The sequence below is a fragment of the Oncorhynchus masou genome, chromosome 1 (assembly GCF_036934945.1).
Source record: "Oncorhynchus masou masou isolate Uvic2021 chromosome 1, UVic_Omas_1.1, whole genome shotgun sequence".
In the NCBI taxonomy this organism is placed as follows: Eukaryota; Metazoa; Chordata; class Actinopteri; order Salmoniformes; family Salmonidae; genus Oncorhynchus; species Oncorhynchus masou.
The window spans coordinates 64,235,983-64,258,853 of NC_088212.1; the positions used below are offsets into that span (position 1 = coordinate 64,235,983).

Consider the following 22,871-nt stretch of genomic DNA (forward strand, 5'->3'; position numbering starts at 1 on the left):
TGCAGGCAGGTCACCAGGGCTGGCACTGTGCCCTAGTCCTCTCTGTCACCTTCTGGGACTGCTGATGGTGCTGTTAGTTTCTGCTCTGTAATGGCCTCCCCTTCTGATGGATAAACCCCTCAATGGGCCATGAGAACTCTCATGAGGACTCTCTCCCACACAACTACCATGTTAAACAATAAGTGTCATATATTGGTGTAGCTCTGCAGGCTATTGCAATGTATGATTTGATAATGGGTTTATTTCTATCAGCAAATAATATCAAATTGGTCACACACACATTTAACAGATTGTATTACGGGTGTAGCGAAATGCTTGCATTCACAACAATACAAACACATCTAAAAGTAAAAATAATGGAATTAAGAAATATATAAATATTAGGATGAGCAATGTCAGAGTGGCATTGACTAAAATATATTAGAATAGAATACAGTATATACATATGAGATGAGTAAAGCAGTATGTCAACATTATTAAAGTGACTAGTGTTCCATTATTAAAGTGACCAGTGATTCTATGTATATAGGGCAGCAGCCTCTAAGGTGCAGGGTTGAGTAACCGGCTAGTGATAGCTAATTAACAGTCAGATGGCCTTGAGATAGAAGCTGTTTTTCAGTCTCTCGTCCAAGCTTTGATTCGCCTGTATTGACCTCACCTTCTGAAGAGCCATCCATTTGCTATTGGCCTATTCTCTGAGTGATGAAAAAAACATTTCAGCATTTTATTGCGCATTGCTGAGTTGTAGTTGTCAGTTTAGGCTGACAATTATTTTGTTAGGTTTAAGGTTGAATAAAATCTTATTTTATTGCTTAAATGTAATTGTTTTAAATGGAAAGAAGAGTAATCATGTGGTTCTATCTCAATGTGCAGTGATGTTTTCTATTATTTGAGCATTATTATGTTTTTAAATCCTTGTCTATCTGTAAAGTATTTTGGCAACAATTTACATGGTGTACTTTATAAAGGGTGTGTTAATGGTTTATACGTAGCCCAGTAGACTCCTTTCCAATATTTCTGTAACACAAAAATAATCTAGCCTATATAACACGCTCATTGCAAATATTTTTGCGGTATTTATTCCATGTATTGTAATTGCTGTGAGTTTTGTTTTGTGTGAATACTCAGGCATAAATATGTTGCTAATAAAGAACTTCTACATTGCATTCCTTTTAATTTGATATTTTTGTAATCAAAATGTTTAACTGAAAAATGTTTAATATCGAGCTGTCAGTCATCTTGTAGCTTCACCTAAGTTTCCTAAACAAATTGGCAGGGTTATGGTGTTGAAATGACAGATTGTGCCTTGAATGAAATATTTTATATTAAAGATTAACATGTAAGATTGAGGTACAGTGCGACTTTTTTTTTACTCAATAAAAGGCATACTCTTCCATGAAGGGGCTTTCCTTTCTTGAAAAAAAAGAAGAGTGCAGCAACTCCTAGCATTACAGAGCGGTAAAGCCTCGTCTACTTTCTCCATCTGCTTTGCCGCTTTCAGTTCAGAGTTCTGTCAAACCCGCACACACACATAGCCAAGATGGCGGATGCCGACGATTGGGGTGAGAACAAAGTTAGAAATGATATAGTGCGACAGCTATATTTTGGGGATTGTGAAAGATGGATAACACTGTGATTGATATTAGCTATCATATCGTTTTGAACTTTCAAGATAACGGTTAGTTACCATTATAATATGTATTTATAGACGCTGACAACTTCGAGCTGGACGTCGCGCCGATCAAAAAGGCGGTAGTGCTGGACAAATGGGAAGGCGAAGACGAAGATGAAGATGTGAAGGTAACCAAACAACTAACTAACTAGCTAGCTAGTTACATTATGAAGGACATCTTACACCTGACTTTCAGGTCTTAATTAACCCATTAGTTGAGTCGAACACAACACGTCCTGCTAGTTAGTCTGTGGACATTAGCTGGCTGGCTAGCTAGCCGCCAACTAGCATAGCATTATCCACGTTCCACTAGCTAGTTAGCCAACGGTAACAGATATATATTAGCTAGCTCGGTATTGTACAAGCTGTGAGGCCGCACATGTGAAAACTGTCAGCGAGTCTCCTGGTTCGAGCTGAGACTCATTATCGGGCACTTGTGTTTGAATTGGTCTACGTTAGCTATGTTTTTTCACTAGTTAGAAGCTACAGTGTATAATTGTTTTCTGAGTTGGGGAGATTCAATGGTGTAACGTTAGTGACATGTAACGTTAAGTTAACTAGCTAACGTTAGCTACTGAACTAGCTTTTTAGGTTGAGCTAATTTAGCTAGTTAGGTCTGAACTAATGTGTTGACTGGCCAGTTTTAAGATAAACAATCATAATCTGACTGCGATTAGTCATTCAAGTCCGTTCAAGGCTTTGTTTGTGTTATACATTTAACAGACACTTGAATGTAAACTAGCTGGCGAACGTTAGTTGCCAACGTCATTATTCTGCCCTTATGACATCAGATGATTGAATTGAGCCTTACTACTCGATGCCTCCAACTCTGACATATGCTACTAGTAAAGTGTATTTTCGAGAATATTCAACAGACTTTTCCCGTTGATTCATTTTCACCATTTGTCTAGAAAGTCATCCGAATGTATACCGTTACTGTGGGATCATTCAGCTGTGGAAAAGGCTAGCAAAGCAGTTTCAATTGTTGACCATAGTTTCTGTGGAATATAGGTAGTGTTCAAGTCGTATGGTGTTTTCATGTTCTCAAAGCAAAACTTCATCAGTACACTAGGTCTACATTTTTTTATTTAAATGTAACATTTATTTAACTAGCCAAGTCAGTTAAAAACAAATTGTTATTTACAATCACGGCCTACACCAAGAGAAACGTTCTGTGTGTTTTTGGATAAGGCTTGAGCTAGGTAATTGTCTTATCCATCGAGGCCCTAATAAGGGAATATGACACATTTGCCAAATATTGGTTGAAAGGCTTTACATAACCACTTTTTGTGATAATGAGGTGGCTGTGACTGGTTCTGACACGTCTTCTGATGTTTGATAATGCAGTTGGTCTCGTAACCTCAATCTAGTGGATTTCCTAGAAAATTAATTCAAGTCCTACTCTAGACAAGTCCCAGAACCAACCACTTAACTACCCAGTATTATGTAGTCACATCATTTGACTCATTCCTGTCAATTCTCCCTCTGTAGGATAACTGGGATGATGAAGAGGAAGAGAAGAAAGCAGAGGCAAAGAAAGCTGGTGAAGAAATATACAATTTCCAACCAATGATTTGAGAAAGTAGTAGCTGCAGCCTGTTGTAATATGCACATACCTGTATATATTTTTGTGAAAATATCACAAAAATGTTCCTGCATCTTACTGGCTGCCTTGTCTTTTATTATCAATTACCTGCTTAAATTATGTATCACTTCAACTTGATTTGATGGTGATTTTTGTTCCAGAGGTTTGCTGTAACATTATTTTTTTTGTTTCAGAGTCCAAAGTGTCTGAGAAGAAAAAACTGGCCGAAAAAATTAAGGAGAAAGAAAACCGGCTAAGGAAAAAGCAACAAGAGCTAAAAAAGAAAGTGAGTTTTGGAAATGTTGGCTTAACTTTACAGATCTGAATATTTTCTCTCTTATGCCTTTACTTTTTTCTTGTTGATAGTTGGAGGAGGAGGAGGAAGAGCTTACACCCGAACAACAGCTAGCAGAAAAGTTGAAAGTCCAGAAGATGCAGGAGGAAGCTGACTTGGAGCTGGCAAAAGAGGCTTTTGGTAAGATCCTGGAGTATCCTGTCAGGTTTAACCCAGATATCAAGGATGTAATTTTCCCAGATGTTTTTAATGTTTCCCTGATACATGAAACATACATTTTAATGTGTACCCACTAGCCAGCCATACTGTTATTGTGTGTTCTCATTAGTTTTTGTTCTTGTCATTTCAGGAATGTCAGGGGGTAGTACCACAAACAATGTTTCTGGAATTGATGCCATGTGCCCATCTTCTAAAGAGGACTTCACAGAGTTTGAAAAGCTGCTGAAAGTGAAAATATTACAGTATGAACAATCAGTGCATTATTCAAGCTTCTTGGAGTCACTGTTTCGGGAGCTCTGTATTTCATGTGAGTTCAACATCCTACATGTGGTACATTATTTATTATTCAGTGTGTTTTAGTTTTGTGCACCTAACTTATTACTTTAAAACAAATGCCAAACCTCATGTTGAGAGATGTGTATATATACATAAGCCATTCAATAATGGTTTGACTTTACATATTTGGAGTTAACCAACGTTCAGGCTCAACCGTTGTTATAACGTATTAACTTGTCTAAACTAAATGTCCTGTTTTCTACACAGTGGAAGTTGAAGACTTAAAGAAAATCAGCTCTTCCCTGACAGTGCTACTTAATGAAAAACAGAAGCAAGAAAAGGTAAGTTGTTTCTTATTCATGATCAACCAAAATGATGTCATCCTTCTAGAGTTTTCTTCATGAATTGTAGATCTCTTTACGGTCAGTGGAGGGAGCCCTCTACCAGTACCTCCAGATTGCTTTTCATTGGTCTCAGCTCAAGGAACTAACTTACACCCTGGTTGCGCCATTTACATAAATATTCACTCAATTCACTTTGAAGAACACTGAGTGTTTATTTTGCAGAAATGGTTTAAGTTTAGTTTTGGTTCCACAGGCAATCAAAGGCAAAAAGAAGAAGAAAGGAGCTGTACTTGGTGGCGGTATGAAAGCCAAGGGGAAAGATGACCTTGCAGACTATGGAGAATTCGATGGTGGCTACACCCAAGACTATGATGACTTCATGTGACGACGGCTATATCCCCACTGCCTTTTCACCCTTTAACCCTCAGAAATGCAGCTGTACTTCTCATGCTATCCAGTGTCATCCTGGAAAAACCTGAACAATGTGTCGCCCTTTCATTTTGCTTCAATGATCCGAGGGACTATACAGGGAGCATCCAGTACCAAAACTTCTGTTAATACATAATGAAATTGCCTTTTCTCTCATTCAGCCTCCAAACTTCATAAAGATACAAAACACAGTGAAAAATACTTTACATGCTGTATGTGATTTGTAGAGCACATTTTTGATTTAGAGAAATTATATGCTCATGTCAAATTCTAGTTGCTACTGCAGTGACATCTAAACAAATTAGGTTCTATGCAAATAATTTCACCCAGAATGTCTATAAATATTATAGATATTTCACTTTACCTGTCGATGGGTTTCTTACAGGAAACTATATAGTATCTATAATGGTTGCCAAATCCACATGTTATCTTTATCCATCAAAAGTTTCATTGTTCGTGCTTTGAAACTGACACTACATGTTTAGTAGTTTGACATTTTACAGGGGGCTTATGCATTCACTGTAAAAATGGATAGACAAGTGTAATGCATTTTAGTTGGGCGCTATCCAGATTTTCATACCATCATACTGGTCCTGAATGCACAAAACACATTTAAGCAGCAGGGATTTATCCAGGAGGGACTTGATTGTCTCTGCTGTAACCAAGAATCTTGATCTTGCAAGCGAACCACTGATCTAGGGAGTTAGTAAACCCAATGCATAGCTGGAGATCATTTATTTGGCATGTCTAAGATGGTTCTTAGCAGTTGTATTAAAATCAAACTTTCAAAATTATATGGTATACAGCCCAAGCCAAATTAATTTTGCGGTAGATGTGACCAAACCTCATGGCCATCCTCTGGATACATCTGTGGAATATCCTTGAACAGTTGAAGCAAGAGGGATTTTAGGTATTTTTTTTGTGCATGACGAATGAAATTTGCTCATCAATTGTTACTAATGCAGATATAATTGTGATCTAGCAAGTTCACACAACTGGTCTCCTTAACATTGCTTCTGCAGGCTTGTATCAAGTGAGACAAGGAGGGGGATTATGGGCTGACATTGTCTTCATAATGGTAGAAAGGGACATGTTTATTCCTATTTTCTAACATTTGATAGTTTTCAAATTGTTAAGGAAATTGGATGTGGTGTACAATATACTGTAAAAGATGACCAGCTCTTCAGTGTTTTATATGCATCTAATTTAATAAAATCACTGGTCGAAAGGATAAATTATCCAATTTCTCTACTTTTATTAACCTGAGTTCACTGACAGTTGTGTTATGGCTTGAGTTGATTAGAAGTAGCTTGTCCGCATTGTGCGCTTTACAATGTCAGCTACAGTTGTAGTTGGAAGTTTACATACACCTTAGCCAAATACATTAACTCAGTTTTTCACAATTCCTGACATTTAATCCTAGTAAACATTCTCTGTTTTAGGTCAGTTAGGGTCACCACTTTATTTTAAGAATGTTAAATGTCAGAATAATAGTAGAGCGACTGATTTATTTCAGCTTTTATTTCTTTCATCACATTCCCAGTGGATCAGAAGTTTACATACACTCAATTAGTATTTGGTAGCATTGCCTTTAAATTGTTTAACTTGGGTCAAATATTTCGGGTAGCCTTCCACAAGCTTCCCACAATAAGTTGGATGAATTTTGGCCCATTCCTCCTGACAGAGCTGGTGAAACTGAGTCAGGTTTGTAGGCCTCCTTGTTCGCACATGCTTTTCCAGTTCATCTCCTTCCTGAGTGGTGTGATTGCTGCGTGGACCCATGGTGTTTATACTTAAGTACTATTGTTTGTACAGATGAAAGTGGACCCTTCAGGTGTTTGGAAATTGCTCCCAAGGATGAACCAGACTTTTTTCTGAGGTCTTGGCTGATTTCTTTTGATTTTCCCATGATATCAAGCAAAGAGTCACTGAGTTTGAAGGGAGGCATTGAAATACATCCACAGGTACACCTCCAATTGACTCATAATGTCAATTAGCCTATCAGAAGCTTCTAAAGCCATGACATAATTTTCTGGAATTTTCCAAGCTGTTTAAAGGCACAGTCAACTTTAGTGTATGTAAACTTCTGACCCACTGGAATTGTGATACAGTGAGTTAGAAGTTAAATAATCTGTAAACAGTTGTTGGAAAAATTACTAATGTCATGCACAAAGTAGATATCCTAAACGACTTGCCAAAACTATAGTTTGTTAACAAGAAATGTATGGAGTGGTTGAAAAACAAGTTTTAATTACTCCAACCTAAGTGTATGTAAACTTCCAACTTCAACTGTATGTTGTGAATGTGAGCCAACAAAGATTTGTCTAAGTTTAAGTGAATCAGCAATCCAATATGTTCTAGGGTTGTTCTTGTTTTATTTGGGGCGTGGTGTCTCAATCGCTGGTTACAATCTTGAATGGCATGTGTAATAAATATCCCATTATTTACAATTTCAAGTAGTAAATATTCATCACAGTACAGGTGAAGAAAATACAATATTTGCAGTTAAAATCTCCACCAATTGTTCCCTGGGAGATACCTGTGTTATAGATAACCATAAATTCATAACTGAACAAATATTTTGTTATGGGCCTTACTCACAATCAAAAAACATAGTTCAATAACAAATTAAATGTTATTCAAACAGTACATAATGAAGACAAAAAACTTGGGTATCTTTACTGAAGGGCTAAAATATAAATTTGAATCACATCACCAATACCCACTTTCTTTATTAATTTGCCAACATGTCTAATGTGATTGTGATGTGGAGACCCTGATCTGTAGTACTGTGCCTTAGCCTGAGGTGCGTGTGGCAGTGGGATTCCGAGTACTGCGTCTACGGCTGTTGCGAAGTGCGTTGGCTCCTGCTCTCTGCTTCCTGCCTCGGCCATCCCTCACTGCCCTCGCCGGAGACTGCCCGGGGGAGTTCTGCAGAGCCTGGAACACGCTTTGACGGGTCACCTCACGGTTGCCACAGGTAAAGGTAAGTGCCACTCCCTCGTTGCTCTTCATGACACGGGAAGTACCGTCAGAGGTGCCATCAAAGCAGCGTCCCAGTGCTATCTCTTTGGCAGTGCGGGGGTCCTGGTCTGTCACTGTGTAGATGCCATAGTTGTGGCCCAGAGGGTCCAGTGGTGCCAGCATTGTGAACTCATTGGTGTCGTTGTTGACGGCTAGAGGCAGGTGATTAACCAGGTACTCTTGAAGCATGGAGTTAACATTGTCCCTCTTACAGCTGCCCTGAGGGATCACCTTCACCAGAGTGCGGTCCACTCGGTCCTGGTCATAAAGCATGCCACTGCACTTGAACTCCAGGCACACAGCAGAGACGGTGGACTGGTCCATGTCGCGTATGCTGCGGGTGTCGCGGAGGCCATACAGTTGGCCAACGGCCTTGGGGTGAGTGCCGCCCTGGTTTCGGGAGCGCATGTTGATCTCATGGGGACCATTGATCTTGACCTTGACATAGCAGGCTCGGTACTCCATGGGCTTGGGCCACCAGCTCAGGTAGTCTTCTGTCCAGCTCATAGGATCGTCTTCGTTGAAAGGCACTGTGTTGTAGTCGTAGCGATCTCCCTCCACTCTGGTGAAGCGGAAGTGGCCTGCAGTAAATGGGGCTTCCTCACACTCTTTCAGTTGGTCAAATGAGTACACAGGTCCGTTGAGCTCTTCAGCTGTGTTTGGGCTGGGCTTGGCCACATTGATGCTGAAGGATGTCTTCTTTAACTTGGAGTCATTGTGGTCTGACCGTCTGTAGTTCAGCTTGCCCAGGTACGGCTGAGGGACTCCAATGATGTTGGGGTTAAACTTGGGAGCAGATGGGACTGCCTCGAGTTCTTCTCCTCCCATGTTGCCCATGACGTGGGCAGAATATGCGTCAGGTTTCTGGTCGTCGCAGAAGGCAGGCAGACAGGCACCATTGGGGCCAGTGATGACGCTGTCAAAGCGTCCCCAGGCACGAGGGTTGGAGGAGTAACCTGCAGTGGGCTCCATATTGATCAGGGTCACCACCACTCCCTCTACCTGCTCACTGGGCATGAAGCGATCGCTGCGGAAGCTTCGCACCTTGATGTAACACCTCCTGTTTTCTGGGACGTCCAGGTTAAACAGCCTCCTCTCTCTGATCTCCATGTTCCCAATGAGGAAGGTCCTCTCTTCCCTTTTACCACGTTGCTTCTTCTCCATCTGGAAGCTCCCCTCCTCCTCCCACATGCCTGTGTTGGGGTTCAAGGACCACAGCTTCATGGTGTCCAGGTGCTCGGGCATTTTCACCTGTGTTGAATCCATTTTCACCTTCACCTCTCCGGCGTTCAGTGGTTCTCCGGCCTCCTCGTCCCTGAAGTCAACTGAGAACATACCGTATGTTCTCAGGGGCAAGGTGTCACCATCATCTCCTATGAAGTTGAGGTCACTCTGTGCGGCTGCTGCTGTAGACACATCTCTAGCGTCCAGAAAGGTGATGCTAGCCTTCACATTACCCACAAATACTTCTCCACTCTGCTTGTAGAAGGAGTTGGGTGGGATCTGGATCTCAGCAATAGGATCCTGGCCCTCCACCTCTCCCAGCTGAAGAGTGTTGAGCTCTGTTGATCTGATGGTCACTGGTTCCTTCTTCCTCAAAAGCTTGATCTCATGGTAGACGGCGCCCCCTTTGGTGTTGAATGGAAGAACCTTGGTGGTGTTGACGAACTTATCCATGTTGTCCACAAAGGTAATCACCAGCCTCTCAGTGTCATAAGGGACCTGGATGGAGAAGGTGCCTTTGTAGCCTGTGCGGCTGACTCTGGCTCCATTGATGTAGACGTGACCAAATCTCATGGGCTCCCCAGTGTCTGCGGCCACAGCCCGCCCACGCACAATGACTTTGGTCTCCACACACTTCTGGCAGCCACATTCGGTCACCACCATGGTGGGGAGCTCATAGCCCTGGCATTTCAGTTGTTTCCCCTCCATCTTTGCCACCCCACAGCAGTATGCCACTGAGTCTTTGCACCTGATTCCATTGTCCAGCTGTCCTGCACAAGTCCCTGAGTGGCACTTTCCTACATCGTAATAGAGTGAGTCGGAGCTGTTTTGATAGCAGTCATGAGGTAAGCGAATAAGGTAGGATTCAGGTTTTGGGTTACATGAAGGTTGATCTTTACCTGTGAGGAGAAAGGGGTAGAAAACAGACCAACACATGAAAAGATTTACAATCAATTATTTTATGAGAAAATCAATACCCTTTCATTCTCCCTCTGATCATTGACTGATGTCATGCTAATGGCTGTTCACATAGTAAATATGAATGTGTGAATATCAACCGGGGTGCTTTGTGATCAGACCTAAGACTCTGACTACGGCTGGTTTGGACTTGATGGCCCCAGCCTGGTTGCTGGCCCTGCAGTAGTACTCCCCAGTCTGCTCCATGCTCAGGTTTCTTAAGACCAGCGTGCTGTCATAGTTCAGCTGCTTCCTGTCCAGCAGGCTGCCGTTGTGAAACCTACCAAGTCACAGATGACTGTTGAACACTATACCCAGCCAATACTGTTTGATTTTGATATGGTAAATATATAACATTTTCCAAGCTGTCATTACAGATCCATTGGCTTACCACTGGTAATCTTCTGGCTCTGGTAATCCACCCACTTTGCAGCAGAGAGCAGCTGTCTGGCCCTCTCTTCTCGCCTTGTTCTCAGGGTTCTTCACCACATGGAGCTTCTCTGAGGGATCACATTACAGTGTCTGAGACCAATGTAAAACAGAGAAATGTAACAATGACAGCTTTCATTTTTTTGTGTGTGTGGCCATTTTACCTGCTCTATTCAGCATGATACTGAGGACAGAGGTGCGTTCGGTGCTGTGGGGCACGATGACAGTGTGAGGGGCGTGATTCCGCAGCTGGACGGTCAGTGTGGCGTTGCCGTCGGGACAGATCCCTGGGATGCGAAAGTGTCCATTGTGGTCGGTGATGGTGAGGAGTTTGGAGCTGGGGCCGAAGCGGAGGATGGTGGCCCCTGGGGCAGGGAGACCTCCAGCACTGCGGACAGAGCCCAGTACAATGTGGTCCTGACACATACAGGTGTCACACTCCGCATTCACCCTACCCATCTCACAGTGCAGTGTGCAACCTGAAACAGCAGAAGCATCACAGTTTAACATGTCAGGCAGTGCCTTTGTACATTGGTTTAGCTATGACCATTTCTAGAATAAAATGCAAATGGTATGCAAATAGTACTGTGACATTACAGAGGTTTCTATCATATTTAATATCTGTAATGGAGATGTTGATAGCGACTCACCAGTCCCAGGGCATTCAGGTCCTTTGCAGGCTCTACCCTCCACTGTAGGTCCGCTGCACTGCTCATCCCACTGCTTAGGCTGGGACTGGCATTTCCTGGAGCGCACCTGCATTGCCACCAGACCACACTTGGCAGAGCAATGACTCCAGTCTGACCAAGGACCCCAGGCATCCTGTATGCCTTCTGACCCAGTGTTGCCTGATTGAAAATAGGTTTTCACTCCATTACAAAAGACAGATATAATTGTAGTAGCTAGAAATATTGCTTGGAGGATAAATGATTGCTTTCACTATTATAGAACAGTTTTATTTGACATAATACAGTAGCTACTTCTCAACTGTATTAAAGTAAGGCTCCCAGCCACACCTTTGGTGCACAGGAAGCGCACAGCGTAGTTGGAGCAGTTGCTGCCAGGGGCCTGCTCAGCGTTGGCACACCAGAAGCCCAGGGTAGGGTCTGCATGAGTCTTCTCCCCCGTGTTGCGAGCGGGGATCCAGTCAGTGGTGCGAGCCTCCAGAGCCCGGGGGGCGTCACACACCCGCGCACGGTAGTAGAAACGGATAGCATCCAACTGCTCATAGTCTCCTCGACCTCCAGGGTGGTCCACGTTGAACCAAGTGGTCCACTCATAGTTATCTGGACACAGAATGTCGCACAATGAATACTACTTCAGAATGTTACAGTGTTTCCTCTTTGGCCATAAAACAATGGCATTACATTAAAACACCCGTAAAGCAATGGGAAAGAATCTGTATCTTTCAAATCGTTCAACTATACTCAACTATACTCAACTATACTCTGAGTCATGGAACAGAATATTACGACTTTGACTTTAACTACAAGTTGTGCCACACTAATCTCTTTCTGGCGATTTGCCCTGTGTACTTTGGAAATAAAATGAATTGCTCCAACACATGAAGCTGCCAATAGCATTTCAAAGTGGTCGAGGAAATATGTTGTGGACCAACAGTGAAAAGGCTACAAGAGTTTATTTATTTTCCATTTATGTCCCATCGTTACTCTCAGCTGCAAACAATCAACTGCTTTGTACTGTAATGTCACTGAAACCAAGAGATTGATACTCATTATTCATTCTGCTTGCTGTGTAATTTGACATTTGTAGTGTACAGTGTTACATAATGCATATTTGGACTTTTCCCAGACCATTACATTTACAGTACCCACCAAACGCTATAATCGTTCTGAGTTCACATTGGGGCTCAGTATAAGCATGCTACTGGCACGTACTTGTGTGGCCAATTGCAGACAGGTGTCTCCTTAGCCTGGTGCTTATACATATCCCGCCTACTTAAGGTTGTAGAGCAGAATCAGTAATGGGGACATGCAACAATATGCCTCTGTTTACTAATGGTTTGGGAGAATAAGGAGCACAGGCTTCTGCAGAGTCAGAAGATCACCAGGCTGCTGTCTATGTCCAAAGGAGACCTCTGTTCTGACTTCTCAAATTCACATTAGATAATACACTCAACTTTATAATGAAATGATCAATGATAATCGAATTTCCACATACAGGATATCATCCTGGTTTACATTTTGACACATGTTGGAAAAATTTTTCCAGTTGAAATAATAGTTACAATTCCCAAGGCTTGTGAATGAATTATGGAGTTACAACTCCCAAACCGAGCTCTGTGTGTGTGTGTGTGTGTGTGTGTGTGTGTGTGTGTGTGTGTGTGTGTGTGTGTGTGTGTGTGTGTGTGTGTGTGTGTGTGTGTGTGTGTGTGTGTGTGTGTGTGTGTGTGTGTGCATGTTAGGGGGGTGTGTGTGTTGGGGATAGTAAGGAAAATGTAAATAGTAACTGCTAATTAAGACCAACCTTGTGCCGTAGTGGTGACTCCAAGAGCTAGGAGGAGAGCCCATGTTGATAGGCAGCACATCCTGGCACTCTGCTGTTGCCACTGACCTGTGACCTCTGACCTTCACACCCCAGGAACAACAACACAAAGAATAGTCCTCCAGCAACTCCTGTAGAGGGAAAATGTAAATACTTATCCAGAATCATTGCTGGCAGATTATCGCAAACAAAAGCAGTAAAGTGTCACTTTGTGTTCCACAGTATTAAATGAAATGCTTTTATTTTCTATTGCATATGATTCCCTGGATGGGATATTATAAGAAGCTGGTGGGAGGAGCTATAAGAGGATGGGCTCATTATAATGGCTGGAATGGAATAAATGGAAAGGTATCAAACATATGGAAACTACGTTCCGCTCTGTTCCATTAATGGCATTCCAGCCATTACAATGAGACAGTCCTCCTATAACTCCTCCCACCAGCCTCCACTGATCTACACCCTGGTGACAGTAATTAAATGCATTTTTTCACTGAGGAGAACAACAGTAATTTAAAAACATACAGTATATTGGTGGTTAAATGTATTTTTTTATTTCACCTATACTTAATCAGGTAGGCCTGTTGAGAACAAGTTCTCATTTACAACTATGACCTGGCCAAGATAAAGCAAAGCAGTGCGACAAAAACAACACAGAGTTACACATGGGATAAACAAACGTACAGTCAGTAACACAATAGAAAAATGTATGTACAGTGTGTGCAAATGTAGTAAGGTTAGGGAGGTAAGGCAATAACAATATGGTGATGAGGTAGTTGGGTGTGCTATTTACAGATGGGCTGTGTACAGGTACAGTAATCGGTAAGCTGCTCTGACAGCTGATGCTTAAAGTTAGTGAGGGAGATAGAAGTCTCCATGATTTTTGCAATTTGTTCCAGTCATTGGCAGCAGAGAACTGGAAGGAAAGGCAGCCAAAGGAGGTGTTGGCTTTGGGGATAACCAGTGAAATATACCTGCTGGAGCGTGTGCTACGTGTGGATGTTGCTATGGTGACCGGTGAGCTGAGATAAGGCGGAGCTTTACCTAGCAAAGACTTATAGATGACCTGGAGCCAGTGGGTTTGGCAATGAATATGTAGCGAGGGTCAGCAGAATGACAGATTTGTCAAATAAAACAATAATCACTATTTTTATCCTTCTCACGCTTTGAGGTCTATAGGAGGGACACTAGAGGAGTGTGCAGAAACATACAGAATGAAAGAACATTATGGATGTGCAGAAGCCCTCTCAAATGACACATCTGTGCTAGCCATTACTTGGTGTCAAGAGAACACTAAAACGTTTCTGCATCCATTGACCAAGCACAGGGCTACACAAACAAATAGAACACACACACACACACGCATGCACGCACGCACGCACGCACGCACACACGCACGCACGCACGCACGCACACACACACACACACGCACACACACACACTTACATACATAAATGATATCCCATGAAAAGCCACGCACACATAAACTTATTTCCATGTACAGGCTACCTCCTTCACAATCACACACAAACACCCATAGTTACACACATACAAGCTGATACCTATTGTCCGTCAATACGTCAAACTGTCTTTCAAGTTCACACAGACTAATGAGAATGTCTTTCAGTATTTTATGAAATGTCTGAACTCACAAATGTGCATCTATTGAGCAGTTTTATATCATCAATAAACCAACACTCAAAGAACAAAAGCTAAACTCGCATTCAGCACCCCCAAATCATCTATAAAAAATCTGTCTGTTGAAAGAACAACGTTAACAGTAAAGTTCAAAGATGGGTCAACAGGGAACGAGAGGGAAAGAGAAGGCAACTATTGATCTCAGTCTTACCCTGTGAGTACCTCTGTATAGTAGTGTTGAGTAGTCTCTCTCGTCCCTGTATGCAGGGTGCTGTGTCTGTGCTGACTGTCCTGCTGCTCTCTCTTATACAGCTCAGTGCAGAGCCCAGGGTTCGGCTCCGTGCTATTCACAGGAAGCCAGCTGAGAGCGTGAAGACTGGAGACCACAAGTATGACTGAGCCCACTCTCTGCTGCTCTGCTGCAGGTCGGGGGCTTACTGTAACCTTCTGCTGTACCTCTGTGTCTATAGATGAGGATACCCAGGTCTAGACATAGACATAAGGGAGAGTTGACCTCAGTCAGATGGGTCATCATTTTAAGTGGACATGGAACCTAGTTAAAGCTGGAATCCGTTGCCCTTTACACTTCTACCAGTCTGCGGGTTGAAAATGGCAGGTTTGGGCACTGATAAACGCCTAAATTGGAATGCAGTATCTTTACAGTAACATGCTATTACATGACGTCAGAGCTCTGGGTCTGCGCTTCACACACTTTGGAGAGGTGTAACCACTTGGAGACACCAGTTAGTCGTCCCACTCAACCCCTTGTCATTTTGTTGTCCTATGTTGCACCTACCCCACATTTTCCAGGAATGGTTTTACTATGTTACCGAATGTATCCAGAGTATTTTCACATGTCGTTATCAGCAAATGCGGCAAAAAGTACAGTAAATGTAACATGCACAAAATCAACAGTGTAAAGTTTGAATTCAGTCTTGTCATGTGTACTTTCGTGTCCTCACCTTTGGTCTAATAATTTTACCAATAATCTCTAAACTGTTCCCATTCTTTTTTGTATTTTATTTTTTACCCCCCCAAAAATATATATTCTAACCAAATATAAACATGCTGTTCCCTTTCAATTGCTACCATGGTTATACATATGCTTTTCATATTGATTCTGTAAGGAACATTTCAATATACCCCTATCCATATAGGTGAACTCCCACTGGTGATAAGACTTAATGGTGAAACCTCCACGTCCGTTTGGGATATTATAACAACAAAGAAGTTACTGCAAACAACCAACACAGTTTTTTTCCCTCTGACATCATTGCACGCGCGAAAGATGCTGCGCAACGCTCCTCAGCTCATCAACAAAAACAATAACAACTGTGGTGGGGTGGCCAGTGCAGCTGTTTCACCCTACTGCGGATTCCATCTTTAACCACCTGATGTACATGAAATGGATAATCTGGTATTTCCTGTCCTTCTATTGGAGTAGGTCCATGTCAGTATAGTGAGAAAGAGAGAGTCAAAGACCTTCCAACACAGACAAGAACAAAGCACACCCATTTCTAAACGATTGTATTGGTGGTCCCCAGTTGAAATGCCAGCAATAGCCTCTAATGTGAATTGGTAATTACACAATGGCTTCATCCCATTTGTTGTGCAACATCAACACGCAGTAACATTTCTCTGAAGCTGCTCCCATCAACAGTTTAGATTAGAGGCCATGAAAACAGTTATTATGAATGACCCCACACTATGACAGTAAACACACAGACTCATGCCCTTTGTTATTAGTGTTCATTTATCCAGACTTTGATCTGTTGATAAACAGTGTCTTTGGGATTTTCAGTAATGGCGTGCCAACAGCAATACACTGACTTATGATGTCACTAAAATATCGAAACTACAGCTACATGTGTAGCCCAACTTGAGGTCATAGCGATCCCACATCTAGCTAGTTGGGAGAGAAGATGTGACTGCTTAGATTCTGAACAGAGGTTAAGGTTAACTAAGAATTCTCTGATTATAATGATGAATGTAAACGTAAGTAGTCACCAATTTTTGTAGTCTGCTGCTACTATATACGAGTAGGACAACATTCAACTTGACATTATTCAACCAGTGGAGTGGACACATTCATACATTGATTCACCATTTGCGAGAAGGTGGGTCAGAACAGAATAGCTCCTCATCGGTTTAATCATGTGATCCCCTTCTACTAACATCCCTCTCACCACCAGACTACCCTGCACTGTCGACACCAGAAACCTGTCGAAACCCGTCACTTAGCACCTGAGCACAGTGTGAAACAGCTGAATCCAATTTAACGAGTTTATGCCTTTAAGTAATGAAAATTTAAGATACTCACGATGTCTTTAAACAAGATAAATTAACCTTCAAATCCAATATAAAAAAAATATTTTCATAGACACAATCTCATTAATTTCAGATAATGTAATTATGGGAACATTAGCTCAAAGCCCAATGAAAGACTATATTTATACAAGTCGTCATGCTGTCACTCACTCTTCATCATCCACTAAATCACTGTGAAACCAAACATTCACCCTTAATAGAGATTAATGTTGACCATCATCAGGGATCCTGTATGAGACGTTTAACCCTATCTGCTCAATCACATTACAGCAGGTTTTGAAGTGCTTCTGAGACACAGGCTTTTCTGCACAATATTGGAAATGGAATGGCAGGAGTGTTCACATTAGTCATTTACACTCATAAACAACTTTATAGGGTTTATAGGGTTTAACCTTATAGGGTTCTTATGAAATGAAAGTCTATTTCATTATGTTTGCATCATGTAATCATTGCGTTCCCTCGTCAATTATTGGTCATCAGTAAAAGGACGTGAGGTTTTGTCGTGGGTTTTCTGGGATTGATGAAAATCATTTCATCCCCTTGGTTGAAAAGGCTGGTTGGTAGACTGGCATTTTTAGGAACTGAGGAGACCTACTAAAAATACCTGGTCAGTGTGACTCTACTAAACGGTCCTGGACAGTTCTCAGTCTGATGGTTTTCCACACGACCCTCATGAACTTACCTCATCGTGTAAATGACAAGGCGCGGTGTGCACAGCAGGAGGAGAGGATGGATGCCACATCACCCTCTGGCATAAGGACAGAACTGGAGTTCTGATCAAATGGACACCAGTTCTGTCGTCTTACACCCAGGGGAAGTGACAGAGAGATACCACAGATCTTTTGCGGCATGTTGTTCTTTATATAACCTCACTGACAAATACTGATATTAATAACAGCTTTGTGTTTGATGTTCACCGATGGTTTTAGATGTTGACATTGATAGATTATAGATTATGTCAAGTAAACAGATGCAGACCAAAGCTCGTCGAAGCCGAAAAGGAAGTTCCCACGAGTGGCCCCGAGAGCCATGTCCAAATGGAAAAGCCTGCACCGTCCTTAAGCAAAATCTTACCTCATGTTTACCAGCCACCAATTATTGCATTTCCTGTGCAGTGATTTGGTTTGGTGTGAGGTCATTAGAATAGTGAAATCAGTAAGTAGTTTGGAGTGTGGCTCTGAGCCAATCACATGGTCCACAGGGAGCTGAAGCTCTTTCCAGACAGTGTTCCACTGGATTCCTTAACTCTCCTGTACGTTTCACTGATAGCCAGTAATGAAAGAGAAATACAGAGGGACCATTAATTAGCAGAAAAATGCTATGGTAGGCACAGACCAGTACAGTAGCTTGGTGGACTTCACATGGTGTGTTCATATGGAATGCTTGTTTCAACGTATAAAACATCATGTGTTATTTAACATTATGAATGTATCCTGTGGTGTGGAGATGCATTTTTGGATTGCATTAAGCTTGGACCTGAAGGAAGAGGACCTTACAGAGCATTATGCCCTGAACAGTGGTGGTCTTAGATGGACTCACACATGGCTGCATGACATGCCCCCATCAGTCACCTAGCTACCTACCACATTTCCCATGCCACTGTACTGCCAGCTAAAACAGGCAGACAGCCATTTTCTACGGTGTATTTTACTAACTGTACAATTCACAGGCTGTTAAGAGGGGATAACTTTATGACATTCTGTCGGTCTTCAAAGGCAGTTCTTTCTCACTAAATGAGGAGGACGGGCTGGAGGGGAAAGGAAGTGTGAGAAGGACAACAAACATAAGCAAACACGCAATGTTTCCAGGCAACAGTCTGGGGCATAGGACACCATACCCCACATGGGCTGTCCCTTAGTTGGACTCCAGACAGGTCATGTTTATAATGATATCAGACAACACTGTCCAGTTTCCCCAAGCTGTGTCCAGTTTTACTTGTTGTTTTATGTTGTTCTGGTTTAGCAGGGTGACAGTCATTATCTCACTGTCTGTGTGTATAAAGTCATTATGTAGAAGTCAATGGCTGGGATAATTCCTGCAGCTATACAGTTCCTGATAAAGAAGTGTTCCAACAACAGTATGAGAGCAAACATTGTTTCTGTTATGGCAGGATGGAAATAGACTATTTGAAAATTGGTCTGTATGCTTTGTTTTGGGGCCAAGAAAACCATAATCTGGATGGGAAATGATATGGCTTCCATACAATTGCCTAAGTATAAATGAGAACAAGATAATCAGATCCTTAGAAATAAAATCTGGCAGCATGGTGAAGGATAAACTGTCTGCGACCTGGATTTATGAACCAAAACATGATTCATGACTCCTGATTTTACATAAAGACATTAAGAGATGACTAATTTTCCCATGATAAAATTTGATTTGATTTGATTTGATATAATAAAAAACTGTTCAAGTAATACATTTCTGCAAGAGTTTCTTCAATTTACAGCCGGACCCTATTTTCACAGTGATATTCACCTCCAAGATCTAGTTCTGCTGAGGCCCAGCCAAGCATCAACAGTAGACGTCTCCCTGAAGCGTTGTGGAATTGAAACCATACCTAACCAGAGCAGACAGGAGACTCCAGTGGTTTGTATCAGTGTGGACTGGGGGGGGGTTCATGGGGAATCTGGGCTTAATGACTCCACCAGAGCAGCTTCTGTTTCTGTCGTTAGGGGCCCGCATCCCGGGAGGAGGACATGGAGGAGGAGAAAGAGTTTCTTCTTCTTCCTAACATGCTCAGAAAGATGTCGCCATTTGTGGATGTCAATGTGCGTGCGTTTAACTCTTGGAAGGAAATGGATGGATGTAGGCTACAGAAATGACGTCAGTAATGTCAGCAGACAACGTCTCCAACTGTGAATGTTTTTCTCAATGTGTTCTTTGTAGTCTCCCCACTGGTTTGCAGATTAGAAAGTGAAAAGCCAATGGATGGGAAGGTTCAGCTTCATACTCTATGTCACGTTCTGACCTTAGTTCTTTCATTATGTCTTTGTTTTAGTGTGGTCAGGGCGTGAGTTGGGTGGGTTGTCTATGTTCCTTTTTCTATGTTTTGGGATTTCTGTGTTTGGCCTGGTATGGTTCTCAGTCAGAGGCAGCTGTTTATCGTTGTCCCTGATTGAGAACCATATTTAGGTAGCCTGGTTTCACTTTTGAGTTGTGGGTATATTTCCTGTTTAGTGTTTTTGTCATTCACCTTGCCCAACTGTTCGTTTGTTGTTTATTGTTTTTGTTTAGTGTTCATTTTGCTTTATTAAATTATCGACACTTACCACGCTGCGCATTGGTCTGAAATTTCTTACTCCTCGTCGGAGGAGGACGAAGACGAACGTTACACTCTAGGCCCAGCAGACTCATGTTTGATTTCAAACGTCATCCACACATTCACAAGTACGCCAAGATGATGTGTGCCACTGGATAAGTCGTCTCTTGGCCGTTTCACTAAACACTGAATAACATTATCTTGGCTCGTACACGATCATCCTCATTTCAGACTAAATCAACACCTGCTATTAACACTGACAGACCTATAAAACAATGTTTTTGTCTGCTTGCTGGAACCCAACAGTTGGGACAGTCTGTGTGCCGCTGATAGACATGCATAATTAAGAGCTGAGCGGAGACAGGGTTGAGAGGGCAGAATCTCCCAACTGCCATGTGACGAAGCGGGACTGGTCTTTGACAACAGTCCATCGGATCTTTCAAGATTTCTCTCAGGTTGAACAGGGTGCTTTTATTTAAAGCAAGGAAAAAAGAATTGCCTAAAAATGTGTATGTCAGCACGTTTCGAAGATGTCATTTAGTGTAAGCCTTTCAAAAGGATCAGGCCAAAAACAATGCCATATGAATTGAAAGCAGTAAAAAGGTGTGATGAAATAGAAAATAGGAATCAGAAAGGAAACTATTTGACTGTGAAAAAGGAAATGGAAAGCTTTTGGTAATTAATCCTCCTAGGGCTAAACAATGATTGATTCAAGATTAGATTTTTTTTCTTTCAGATTTCATAGTATTTTGAGGATAAAAACAAAGGTGAAATGCATTACTGGACCCTAGTATCTAAGGTCAAAATCCTTAAAGACCTAGTATTCCCGAGCCAACTGTGGACCTAAGCACGTCAACTCTTCATGCGCCAGAGATCCCCGTCCACAGCTGTGTAGGAAACAGAAGTGTAGGTCACATCTGCTCTCTTACAGGTTGCGTGATCTCTTCAGCAAACATCACAAAGGATTTACTGTGCATTCATTGGCATGCACACACACCACTAAGTGCAAACCTAGTTCCACTTACACCACTATAAAGACTCTTTACCTGAGCACATGTAGTTGAGGACATATGTTTCCCTTTCCCACGCGAGTAACACGTGCACCCACACATCATTGAAAGACCACAAGTAAAGGCTCAGGCACATCCTCTACGGTGTTAGCCAGCCCGGGCCTGGCTCACAGCTACAAACAATGGAGGCATGTAGAATGGATTGACAGATTAAAAACATGCGGGTGACCTGAAAGACGGATGGTATGTGCTTCATGAAATCAGCAGGACAAGGTCATCCATCTTTTGCACGCTCTTGTTTGCCAGAGACCCCCGAGGCCTCGAGCTAAAGGTCAGGAGAGATTGACTCACTCCGGAGAAGAAAAACGGAGAAAATATGTTTTCTTGAATTTAGAACATTGCACAGGTTTCTCAAACTGCATGTTTTTTTTTTTTGATCCTATTCCTTACAGATATGAAAATAACACTCTTACATTCTGAAGCCCTCAGAAAGACTTTCCTCAGTTAGAAGCAGGGAATAAAGGAAAATCAGATCCCAGAGCAGCGATGCATACATTTAAAATGTGTATTATCTTTAGGACAACTGTAACTCATATATCAATAAAATAATAATGGAAAAAAAATATTTGATTTCTGAGAGAACACAGAGAACACAACCCACACCATGACTAACCCTTTACTCTGTCTCCATTCCAAGACCGCTAAAGACAGGAACTTTAGACAGTTTGAAGAAATGGGAGAGGGTCGCGAATGGCTCCATTTAGAGCCCCATCTAGGCTTGAAAGAGCCTTGAGTAAGCAGGAAAGAGAAGGATCCCCTCAGGGAGCATTTTGAACCCTGTTCCCTTAATCAGGTGACTCACTCTCACAGGTCCTTATGAAACCTGGTCTGGGGGGAGCACCCTATCAAATATATGTGTGTGTCTCTCTCTCTCTCTCTCTCTCTCTCTCTCTCTCTCTCTCTCTCTCTCTCTCTCTCTCTCTCTCTCTCTCTCTCTCTCTCTCTCTCTCTCTCTCTCTCTCTCTCTCTCTCTCTCTCTCTCTCTCTCTCTCTCTCTCTCTCTCTCTCTCTCTCTCTCTCTCTCTCTCTCTCTCTCTCTCTCTCTCTCTCCCCCTCTCTCTCTCCCCCCCCTCTCTCTCTCTCTCTCCCTCTCCTCTCTCTCTCTCTCTCTCTCTCTCTCTCTCTCCCCCCCCCTCTCTCTCTCTCTCCCCCTCTCTCTCTCTCTCTCTCTCTCTCCCCCCCCTCTCTCTCTCTCTCTCTCTCTCTCTCTCTCTCTCTCTGTCTCTCTCTCTGAGCCTGAAAATATGAGCACAAAGACAATGACATAAAGATTGTGGTTGATGAGGTTTACGATACTGTCATAGTTGGCATCCCTACAATTGAATGTGTTTCAAGTGGACTCCTTTAGATAGAAAAAATAAAAACACCGTACCAGAGAAAATAACACTGAAAGGAAAACAATTACCGACCGAAATAAAAAGTGATATGTACACAGTGCTCTCACATTAAAATGCAACAATAAAAGACCGTCCGGAATCGTCGAAGAACAAAGCACTTATAGCTTTTCAACTGGCTTCCCTGGCAAGGCAGCACACATAATGACACAGAAGATTGGTGAATGTTGTCAAAAAGCTTTGGCCAATGTTTTAATGTGGAACAATCACTGTTATTACAGGG

The 22,871-nt window shown here is 42.2% G+C and overlaps 2 protein-coding genes across 2 annotated transcripts; one reads left to right on the plus strand and one right to left on the minus strand.

Moving 5' to 3' along the window:
* Positions 1-1,453: 1,453 nt before the first annotated feature.
* On the plus strand, positions 1,454-6,055 carry LOC135548090 (eukaryotic translation initiation factor 3 subunit J-A-like). Its single transcript, XM_064977345.1, has 8 exons — positions 1,454-1,562; positions 1,709-1,800; positions 3,164-3,215; positions 3,452-3,543; positions 3,624-3,732; positions 3,902-4,078; positions 4,315-4,388; positions 4,645-6,055. Exons 1-8 carry the CDS (start codon positions 1,541-1,543, stop codon positions 4,774-4,776), a joined length of 750 nt encoding a protein of 249 aa, XP_064833417.1. The 5' UTR covers positions 1,454-1,540; the 3' UTR covers positions 4,777-6,055.
* A 220-nt stretch (positions 6,056-6,275) lies between these two features.
* LOC135548085 (cartilage intermediate layer protein 1-like) lies at positions 6,276-14,941 on the minus strand. The gene is made up of 8 exons (XM_064977333.1): positions 14,806-14,941; positions 12,942-13,090; positions 11,471-11,740; positions 11,105-11,302; positions 10,619-10,933; positions 10,417-10,525; positions 10,148-10,305; positions 6,276-9,967 (listed from the first exon to the last, which is right to left on the minus strand). The coding sequence occupies exons 2-8, from the start codon at positions 13,000-13,002 to the stop codon at positions 7,617-7,619; spliced, it is 3,462 nt and encodes a 1,153-aa protein (XP_064833405.1). The 5' UTR covers positions 13,003-13,090; positions 14,806-14,941; the 3' UTR covers positions 6,276-7,616.
* Between the last annotated feature and the right edge of the window lie 7,930 nt (positions 14,942-22,871).

What these genes read in the sequence shown, in the direction of transcription:
- LOC135548090 (XM_064977345.1), top strand. Translation starts at nt 1,541, where the DNA reads ATGGCGGATGCCGACGATTGGG. An exon ending in AACAAGAGCTAAAAAAGAAA is followed by an intron (nt 3,544 to 3,623) that starts GTGAGTTTTGGA and finishes TCTTGTTGATAG; the next exon opens with TTGGAGGAGGAGGAGGAAGA. An exon ending in TCGGGAGCTCTGTATTTCAT is followed by an intron (nt 4,079 to 4,314) that starts GTGAGTTCAACA and finishes TTTTCTACACAG; the next exon opens with TGGAAGTTGAAGACTTAAAG.
- LOC135548085 (XM_064977333.1), bottom strand. Translation starts at nt 13,002, where the DNA reads ATGTGCTGCCTATCAACATGGGCTCTCCTCCTAGCTCTTGGAGTCACC. An exon ending in AGTCACCACTACGGCACAAG is followed by an intron (nt 11,741 to 12,941) that starts GTTGGTCTTAAT and finishes TTCTGTGTCCAG; the next exon opens with ATAACTATGAGTGGACCACT. An exon ending in TATCATGCTGAATAGAGCAG is followed by an intron (nt 10,526 to 10,618) that starts GTAAAATGGCCA and finishes GTGATCCCTCAG; the next exon opens with AGAAGCTCCATGTGGTGAAG.